General features: G+C 39.9%; 1 protein-coding gene across 1 annotated transcript in view; it reads right to left on the bottom strand.

Moving 5' to 3' along the window:
• The window catches only part of nt5dc1 (5'-nucleotidase domain containing 1), a 125,394-nt gene that overhangs the window by 48,547 nt on the left and 66,327 nt on the right, over positions 1-10,520 (bottom strand). Inside the window, exon 7 of the mRNA XM_008398592.2 lies at positions 4,121-4,295. Within this exon, the coding sequence (XP_008396814.1) occupies positions 4,121-4,295 (175 nt within the window). The remainder of the gene's footprint in view (positions 1-4,120; positions 4,296-10,520) is intronic.

The raw sequence follows: 10,520 nt of genomic DNA, 5'->3' as shown, positions 1-10,520 counted from the left end.
AGAAATGTGAGCCTCTTTTCAGTCCACTTAGCAACATTTTTGTCCAAGGAATTAGGTGTAAAGGATTTAATATGTCCTATACTTACAAAGGACTTTTTTGATAGGCTTTTATTTTGAAATTATACATCAAATCTTGTTGCAACTTTCTGATATATATATATATATATATATATATGTGTATAAGAGAGAGAGAGATATTAGTGTTGTGTCTTTACTCCAACATAGTATATTTAAAAGAAGGATTCAACTCGAAGGTAACATGAACGTGACTTCTTTACTGAACCTCACCTTAGTCTCAACATTACACATATAAATACACTGGCGGATAACCTCTAGGTAACTCAGTAGCTAGGGGAGTGGTTCCGCTGAAGCAAATAGATCCGTAAATAGATATATACTACACTCCTCCCCTTTTAAATTAATGCTATGTAACTAAAATAACACATAACATTGCCAATGCATTAAATATAATTTCTCATTCAGTTGACAATTATTGAAACTTCCTATTTTTTTTTTGTCCAAAAGTCCCATAAGAGAAACTCATAAATCCAATCTTTTCGGGGGTGTCCTGAGTCGTTCAGGGTTACGCCTGGGAACCTGTGGAGTGCTCTCGGTGGGGGGGGGGGCACTTCCTCTGGAACTGTAGGTGTTACTGTACTGAGTTCAGAGTTGGTCTCAGGATCAGGTGGACGTGCTGGTTGCTCCGGTGTCTTTGGTTGAGCATTCAACAGCTGATCCACTTGACGTCTCCAGGTATGCTCTCCAGTGTCTACCTCGTACATCAGGGGGCCGCTCCTAGTGGTTATCTTCCCAGGTGTCCACTTTTCCCCTTGGTAGTCCCGTGCCAGGACCTGCTGTCCCACATCGAAGCTCTTTGGCGGTTCACCCAAAAAGCTGCTGAACTGTTGGTTCTGCACTTCTCTCCTCAGGTTTGGCTTTAGAAGGTCAATGCGAGATCTGAGCTGTCTGTTCATAAACAGCATTGCAGTTGTCTGACCTTTTGATACCCCATACTAGGCTAAGGGCCTCCCTGTCCATCTGTGCATAATTGCGTTCGGCACTTGACAGGGACCTTGAAGCGAATGCAATTGGGCGTTCAAGTCCATTATCCATCGTGTGCGACAGGACTGCGCCGATGCTGTACAGGGACGCRTCACATGCTAGACGGATGGGTCTGGATGGATCATAGTGGGCAAGTAGCTCATCAGATGTTATTAGTCTCTTTGGTTCTGTGAATGCTTTTTCACAGTGCTTTCAGCACTGCCTCAATTTTCTCTTGTGACTTGTGCAAGCCGTGCTTGTCAATGACATGTCCGCAGTATGAGATTTCCCTTTTGAAAAACTCACACTTCTCTCTCTTTGCCCGTAGGCCATACTTATTCAGCCTGGTTAGTATTTTGCTCAGGTTTTGGAAGTGATCATCATCATCTTTTCCTGTTATGATAATATCACCCAGGTAGCACTGTGTTCAAGGTATATCCTGGAGCAAATGATCCATAGCCCTTTGCCAGATGGCTGGGGCTGACGCAACACCAAACACAAGCCGGTTGTATTGGTAAAGTCCCTTAAGAGTGTTGATGGTTAGGAACTTTTTACTTGACTTCTCCACTTCCATCTGGAGATAGGCTTGTGACAAGCCAATCTTTGAAAACTTCTCCCCACCAGCCAAAGATGAGAAGATTGTCCTCTATTCGTGGAAGGGGGTATTACACCGTGCGCAGCACCGGATTGATGCTCACTTTGAAGTCCCATTTCTTCATCACAGAAACAATGGGTGTAGTCCAGTCACTCCAGTCAACTTTTGAGAGAATCCCGGATGCCTCCAAGCTTTGCAGTTCAGCGTCTATCTTGGGATCGTAGGGCATACGGCACCGGGTGTGCCTTGTGGAATCTTGGGTTGGCATCTTTGTCAAGTTAAATTTTTGCTCTTTGAGAAAGGCATTGGTAAACTAAAACATCTAACACGTGTGCATTAGCCTCCAATAACTGTGACAATCTTTGCTCAGGCCTACTGGTAGGGCTATTAAGGCCTGTTGAGATATTCAGGGCTTTTATTGCATGCCAGTCAAGCTGAATTCTTCTCAGCCACTCAGGCCCTAGTAACGCTGGGCCTGCGGTTTTCAAGACATAGAGGTCTAGCTTGTGTGTTTGGTCACCATAGACCACATCCACTTTAAGTTTCCCCTTTGGTGACACTTTTTCACCTGTGTAGGTTTTCAACATCACTGATGTCTTTTGCAGTGGTAAGTGGGACAGCAGCCTGTCATAATCGGTTTCGGAGATCACTGACAAAGCTGAACCTGTGTCCAGTTCCATCTTTAGTGTCACTCCAGACACTGTAGTTGAGACCCATATTATGTTTCTGTCTTCTTTGGTTATGTTATGCAGCTCTAAACATGACAGGTCATCGTCCTCACTGCTGTTTATGTTGTCAGAATGTTCTGTAACTTTGAGCATTTCATTTGCTTTGGCCTTTGATTTAGGTTTAAAACCTTTGTTCTTTCCAGATTTTCCTTTTTGGGTATTGGTTTGGTCTGACTTGCATGCTCTTTCTATGTGGCCTTGTTTGTGGCATTTTCTGCATGTCTTTTCTCGGAACCAGCAGTCGTTTGCATTGTGTGAGGATTTACCACACCTGTAGCATTTTTGCTTTTTCCCCATTCAAGGACATTTGATGCACTTCGTTTTCTAAGTTTTTCTTTTGTAGTTCCGATGCACTCTTAGCTGCTGTTTCCATTGAGATAGCTAGTTCGAGTGCTTTCTTCAAATCTAGCTCTTTTCGGACAGTAGCCTTTTTTGTGTGCTTGTACAATGCATGCCACATATCAATCGATCTCTCAAGGCATCGTCAAGTCCCGTTTTAAAGTCACAGTGCTGCGAGAGTTTGCGCAGTTTGACCATATACTCAGATATGCTTTCATCTTTGACCTGAATCTTTCCGCTATCACTAGTGGTGCGGGATTCAAGTGCTTCTGCAACGTATCAACAATGTCTCCATAAGACTTGCTCGATGGTTTAGCAGGGCTCAGTAGGTTACTGAGCCAGCTAGCTTTACCGCGGTAATTTCTCTGAGAGTTCAGAAACTGGTTTAAGAATTGCGACTACTTTTATGTCCAGTATTTCTTCGATATTCTTAGTCACTCGCTCTACTATAGTGTCTTATTATAGAGCGTTGACCCCTGCTCCATATCTTCAGTCACAGTGTCTTGGTTGTTTTGGATAGCTGCGGGTATGCTAGTATTAGCCCCACCTTTCCATCCAACCTCCTTCCTTCTTTTTGCTCAGTGCAGCAGGTACAAAAAAATATCTAGAGACATGTCGAAGCGCACCACAACTGTTTCAGATCACACGGTGGGTTGTTGTTTTTGATAGTTTTACTTCGACCGAGAAAGAAGACGAAAAACGCAGAACTATTCCGCAGCGTGCATCACGCGATGCCCTGAGGGTCCACCAAATTTAATAATCCTCTGAAGGGCATGGGGCCAAAGCCCAGTCTTAGTGTGGTGGACCCTCTTTCTGTAGGGCCAGGGATTATGTTTAGAAGTATGACGTGAATTCAGTTTTACTTAAGGTTAGGATAAGTGTTAGGGCTAAATGCCAAACGAGTAGAAGTACAAATGTGTGTATGTGTGTGTGATTGGTTGGAGAGGGAGTAACCAGTTTTGCCTCCACTTGGTAAAACTGGATAAAACTGAAGCTTATCCACTTTTGAAGCACAAGTTATTTGCATACAAATATATTTGTATACGACAAATAAAAAATAAAGATTATTTCATTGTTCTTTATTAGCAGCCAGAATCTGTCAGTGGAAAACTGTTTGATTTTAACCCTCACTATTTGAATGACTTATGCCTTTTATTTTCTTGAGTGTGAAATAATATCAGTATGTTGCTGTCTTTCCACTGACATACCAGAAACTTACAGAGCTCCTCCACAGCTACATCTGCATCCTCCTGTCAAATAACAGGACGTAGACACTCAACCGCTTCAACTCAAATTAACAGAACAAATGAGCCAACACAAAGTAAAATAAAACCTGATGACACGTGAGAGAGTTGACACCTTAGAGACCTCCAGGGTTGGTGTCACTCCAGAGTGAAAGACTGGTTCAGTCTCTTACCCTAGGATGAATTCGCAGATGAGCTTGCAGTAGTCACTGTGGGAGCTGGTGATGAGGATGAGGATCTTCCCAGCGGTCTTCATGCTGCGCAGCCAGGTCTTCACAGAGTCTGAGCAGGGCTGCAAGTAACGGGCTGGATCCCTCTTGATACTGGGGAAGTAAGTTCCTGCATCCTCTGTACAGAGACACATTTCTATAGTGAGACAACTGAGTGACTGAGTAAGCAAGGCACATTTGAATATATGTTTCATTTAATTCCAGTTAACCAACTGAGATTGGTCATGACTGCTTTACGCTCTGAGGAGAGTCCCAGCACTCATATCAGGACATAAGTTTCAGTTTCTTCATAGCTACAGTAAGCTCACATATGCACCGATAATTTCTTAGAAGATATTAATTAGAATTAAAAATGCACCAATAAATCGGCCCAGATTCCCTGAGTCAGGACCAATCTCATCCATCGATCTTCTGAAGGTCTGAAAATCAGCCACTCTCCTCATTTGCTCTCATCGCAGAGCAAATGACAGACCTGCCTCATGTCTGCATGTGCATGGTTTCAGATGACTATCCCACTGTTGCCCATTTAATTTTCTTGCCATATTTCATAACTTTTCAAACAAAATCAGTGTCTGAGAAAATCAGAGTCAGTTGATCAAGGTAAGAAATGCTGAAACACACACACTACAAGGGCTCTGCTCATGCTTAGAGAGCAGTGGGATGGACTGCGAGGGAGTGGCTGCAATGTTCTGTTTTTCAGGAAACCGTGTGTTTGCTAATAAACATTTATGTAGCCTATTTTGTACTTTCTTTGGATATTTTTTATTCATATTTTATTGAGGTGTTTTCATATCCCAGACTGCAAAAATGTTGAGCATAAATAAATTGTATACATCATTAACAAGATGCATGTCTCAAGGAACAAATTATTAATTGATTTATTGTTTATCACGACAGATATAGTGTGGTGTAGCCCCTTTTGTAGGGTTAGAGGTTAAGGTTTAGAAGTGTGATGTGAAGTAAGTTTTAGGTAGGGTTAGGGTAAGTGTTAGGGAAAAATGCCTAACAAGAGTAGAATTACAAATGTGTGTGTGTTTGTGGCGGGTTCATCAGTTATAAGTTGGACTTTGTGCTCAGAATGTGGACACAGTTGTTGGCTTGATTCTAACTAGATGCTTTTATACTAGATCTGGGTCCATAGCACCCCAAACAAAATGCTTTTGGAGTCCTGGTTGTAATTTGGAAAAGTCAGGGTAAAGATGGGCAATATGAACTTCAAATTTATCACAATACGTTTGTTAATAAAAAAGTGACGACAAAATATTTTCAACCTCTTTTCAGAGTTTTTAGGCAAATGTATGGCTCTGATGACCATTGCTTAAAGCCTCACAAGCCAAAATACCTCTCCAACCATCTCAAAACAGGCTGCTTGAGAATCACAGTGATAAAAAAAGTGTGGCTCTTGTCACTAAACTGCTAACAGTAACGGCATTTAATGATATTTTTGAACTTATTGATTTGTACTGGTGCTTTCATGGTACCAACAGCTGAGGAAGTAAAAACAACTGCAACAATACAGTCAGTTTTCTGGGTTTTCAGACATCATAAATTGAAGTTCATCATTGTCATGCTAAATTTATTGTGATCAGAAATTTCTCATGATAATGATAGACGATGCAATAAATTCCCATTCTTAAGTCAGGGTGTGAGGGGTTTACACAGACCAGCCAGAGAGACACTGAATGGTTTCAAGAATATTCATGCAAAAAAGTAAAAAAAAAAAAAAAAAAGGTTCAAAAATTATGAAATGGGCCTAAAACGGAGATGACAACAACTGTAACTTGGGTAGTAACTCAAAGAACTCAAGCACAAACTGACCTCACAAACAAGACATGAGGGAAGGATTGTGTGTCAGCAACAATCTAGGGAGAATTACCCCTTGTGCTGACACACAAGGGGTACTTAAACACACAAAACATAATTAGCAAATCAAGTAATTAAACTAAATAAATACTAAAAAAAGGTGGGGCATGCTCAGCCTGAAAGCATTTATAAAATTCTCCTGGGAACCCGTCTGCTCCAGGTGATTTATTATTTTTAAGCTTTTCTATAACAGATTTCATTTCTTTGGTAATTGTCCCCACTAATGCTTTAGCCTCCTCATCGTCAAGTTTGTTAAGATTAATTTGTTGCAAAAATTACTTAATTTTATCTGCTTTGTTGGGAGTGGTCACAGAATCATATAATTGTTTGTAATATTTTGAAAATGCATTTGCTGTTTCTTTGGGTTGGGATGCTAGTTTTTTGGATAATGGACATGCAATTTTTTGAACGGTTCGACTTGCCTGTGACGTCCTTAGCTGAAATGCTAAAAGTCTACTTGCTTTGTTTCCCTGTTCATAGTATTTTTGGTTGGCGAAATGTAAAACGCACTCTGCTTTGTAAGTTAGTAACTCATTCAAATCTTGTCTACATGTTTTTAGTTCCTGTAATACATCGTCCTTGTTTGTTTTTTTATGTTCAGTTTCAAGTTTCCTAATTTGTTCTTGTAAATTTTCTTGTTTTTTCTCACTATCTTTTTTAATTTTTGAAGAAAATGAAATAATTTTGCCCCTCAAGTCTGCTTTGGCTGTGTCCCATAGAATAGAAGGGGGAATCTTGTCCCCATCATTGGTATCTAAAAAGAAATGAAGTTCGTCTTTTATATATAGGATTTATATATTGGATCGTCTCTGGATTATTTAAAAGTGATACATTCAATCTCCATAACTTTAAAGGTTTCTCCAGGTCCACATTTAAAGACATTATCACAGGTCCATGATCTGAAATAGTTTGGTTAATAGGTTCAATATGACATTGCACCACTCTGTGGGCCTCTGGTTTGGGAATGCAAAAGAGGTCAATTCTGGAACGGCTCTTGTGAACCTTTGAGAAGTGAATATAATCTCTGACCTTTGGATGTTCTGCACGCCATATTTCAACAAGCCCCATCTCCTCTAGTAGATTCTTTAGCGCCTTTGTTTTTGATAATTGATAAATTTGTTCTAATGGAAATTTGTCCATATAATGATTCAAGACACAATTAAAGTCTCCACCTAAAACAATTATTCCTTTTGAATGTCCCGCTAAAATTTGGGCCAGCTCTTTAAAAAAGCCTGGATTATCCTCATTTGGGGATAATTTGGGGATAAACATTCATAATTGTCAGAGCCAACAACCATTATCCAGCGGCCTTCTTTATCCTTGGGTACGATTTCTGCTACAAAGCATAAAGATTTATGACACAGTATTGCTACTCCCCCTTTTTTATAGCTTTCATAGGATGCACTGAGTATCTGTCCCACTCTCTCTCTTTCTCTCTTTTTTTTTAAATTTAGCATGTTCTGCCTCATTTAAATGAGTTTCTTGCAAAAGCCCAATTGTACAATCCAACCTTTTTAATTGCGTTAGGATATTTTTCCTTTTGATAGCGTGATTTACTCCATTAATATTGTAAGTAACAATTTTCAAAGTCGTCATAATTATATGAAAACAAAAAAATATTTTACTTCCCTTCAATAGTATATTGATACCTTTGCAAATATATTTAACAATCAAAATCAGCTCGCCGAGAAACGATGAACAAAATGAACAAGAAATCAGATCTTCATCTTCATAGAACTTCCAATTATTCCCTGTTGGATAACACAGGCMGCAGTCCTGGTGTAAAATGGACAKGGAGGGTGATCACCCTGGGCGGGGGGTCACAGTGTGACACTGTGAACGTTCTGTGTCACACTAAAACAGCTCCTTCCAACCGATACTCTAGAAATATTAATATTATTATACCAGCATGTCCTTATTTATATTCTTAGATATTCCACCTTTGGTTACAATAACGGCTAAACTGGTGCAGAGCCAGGTGAACGTTACCGTTTCAACCCTGCTTGTGTTGATCCAGAGTTTAATATGGCCCTGATGTCCGTGGTGTCCAGACTTGGATCTGCCTTCTCAAGTCTCTCCTGGTGTTGGTAGTAATTCTCTCTCCAAAATGTCCCGCTCATCCACCTCTACAGGGATCCCGAGTTCCTTCAGAGTGGATTGGGCCTCCAGTAAAGAGGGGAAGGTCTTGACTCCCTTTTCCTAAAACAGTCTAAGTTGAGCCGGTTATGGTGATTGTGCCTTGATGTTGCGCTCCTTCAGTTTTTTAATCACTTCACACACTTGTTTTCGTTTTCTGTGCACCTCGGTGGAGTCGTCCTGGTCAAAGTAAACTTTGTTCCCCCGAAACTCCACGTCCCGCTGCTTCCACATGGCATGCTGTAGTGCCATCTGCTTAACGTTGAAATCCAAAAAGTGAACTATTATGGGTCTCGGTGGTGCTGCTGGTTTCGGCTTCGGAGCTGYAGCTCTGTGAGCTCTCAATGCAAATGTCCGAACCTTCAGGCAGCTTCAATGCAGATTTAAAACAAATCTGTAATAAACGGGATCATCTCTTTTCCTTCTAAATCTTCCTTTATCTCATACACTCTTATATTGTCCCTGTGCATTCTGTTCTCTATATCATCCAGTTTAGCAGTTAGTCTGGCGTCTTTTTTAAGTAAGTAAGCTAACACTCTTTCTTGCTGTATGCCTCGATCTTCTGTTACTCCCTCTCTCTCTTCCGCTGTGTTCAGTCTCTCCTCCAGTATGTCGATTCTTTTTTATTTCTCCAATTGACGCCTCCATCTGAGTTTGAGACTCTAAAATGTCTCGTTGTGCAACTCCAGACTCTTCTCGAAATTTGCGGAGCTCTGTTAGCATTAACATTTCGCTCCCGGTGTCGTTCTGAGCTAAGCTAGCATCTAGCGTTAGCTGCTTTTGTGTCATCTTTCTTGTAGACTTTTGTGACAAAGCCATTATAGTAGTGTTTTCTGGATATATAGGTGGATTTATATTCGCAAATTAAGTTTTCCATTTGCACTGAAAACAAACCACTCAGCTTATGTCCACTATGACAGACAGTAATGGGATAGATGTCCGAGTCCAGACAGAAGTAGGAAATACTGAATATCATAAAACAATAAAGCTGCAGGAATGTGAGTTTAGCTACCATCATGACAAAAAGTTTGTTTTCATCTATGGTATCTATGGAAATTCAATCAATTCATGGGACGAGGTCATCAAATTTGCAGTGTTGACTGTCCTTTAATAACTTCTAAGAAATATTATCATTAGTCTTTTAATTAAAGTATTGCCATCAACTTCATTGCAATTCTTAATTAAAACCTGTTCAGTTTTTTTTCAGCTATACAGTCATGTGTTAATTATGAGAAGTGTTCATATGCTGCCTTCTGGAGGCAGAACACAGAAGTACTTCATGGAATAAAAAAGCTCCATTGAGCCCTGAGAACTGCAATGGTCGGTTCCAACCAGAAGATGACGACAAACACAAACAATCTTCCCATTATTCTGCTCCCAAAAAGGAAAAGAGAAGAATGATGTAAATAAATGTTTCACATGTAAACATTTGACAATAAACATTTCTATGAAGTCTTAATGCTGTTGACAGATCATTAACTTTTCAGCTAAACAAAAAAGTGGGTGAAACCAAAGATTGACCCTGAGTTACAGTGTGGCTCCTGGTCAGAGTTTGTTCTGCCTCATTACGGTCAGTTGAAAGAGGAAACTCTGAGTGTCAAATCCCATATCGCACACAGTCTGAGAGTGTAAACATAAACTGAGCTCACAGGGTCCTTTGTGTTGTTTCACATAGACCTAGATCAGCACTTTTCTTCTGTAGTGGGAATTTACCACCCACAAAGACGGCTGGAAGCACGGCTCACTGAAGTTATTGGAATTCAAATCAGAATTGATTCTGTTTCCCACTTTTACAATCTATTGCATCCTGCTTTGTAATTTTTGAAAACTAGAAATACAAAGAAATACATGCAAGCAGATTTTTCTCACCTTTTTGATCAAAAATTGTTAATTTGTCTTGAGAAAAAAAGTTCTTAGTTCCATAAATGCACTAATGTCTAGAGCAGTGTTTCTCAATCTTTTTGGCCCAGCGCCCCCCCAGCCTTCATCCAGGTCCCTCACCGCCCCCACCAAAGAATTTGCAGGCTCCTTTACACTGACTATTATTTTATCATTAATATTACTAYCACTATTGTAGATATTTTTATTTTTATGCTTGTTTCTGTATTTATCATAAAGATAATTTCCCAGAGAACAAAAAAGTCATGAGAATAGAAATTATTTTCACAGGCATCTAAGAAAAATGTAATGAACATTCAAGTTAAAATTGGTAGGTCTAACAGCAGCCAGTCAGTGGGAAAGATATTCTTGTTCTTTGTCATTTTCTAGTTGTTAAATATTCCACAAAATGACCAGATAAAAGATGTTCAACATGCCAGTTTAAACTTTGAACTATTTGCAAAAC

The sequence above is a fragment of the Poecilia reticulata genome, linkage group LG21 (assembly GCF_000633615.1).
Source record: "Poecilia reticulata strain Guanapo linkage group LG21, Guppy_female_1.0+MT, whole genome shotgun sequence".
Taxonomy (NCBI): Eukaryota; Metazoa; Chordata; class Actinopteri; order Cyprinodontiformes; family Poeciliidae; genus Poecilia; species Poecilia reticulata.
The sequence above is the reverse complement of the archived record's forward strand: the minus strand, read 5'-3'. Positions and strand labels throughout refer to the sequence as shown.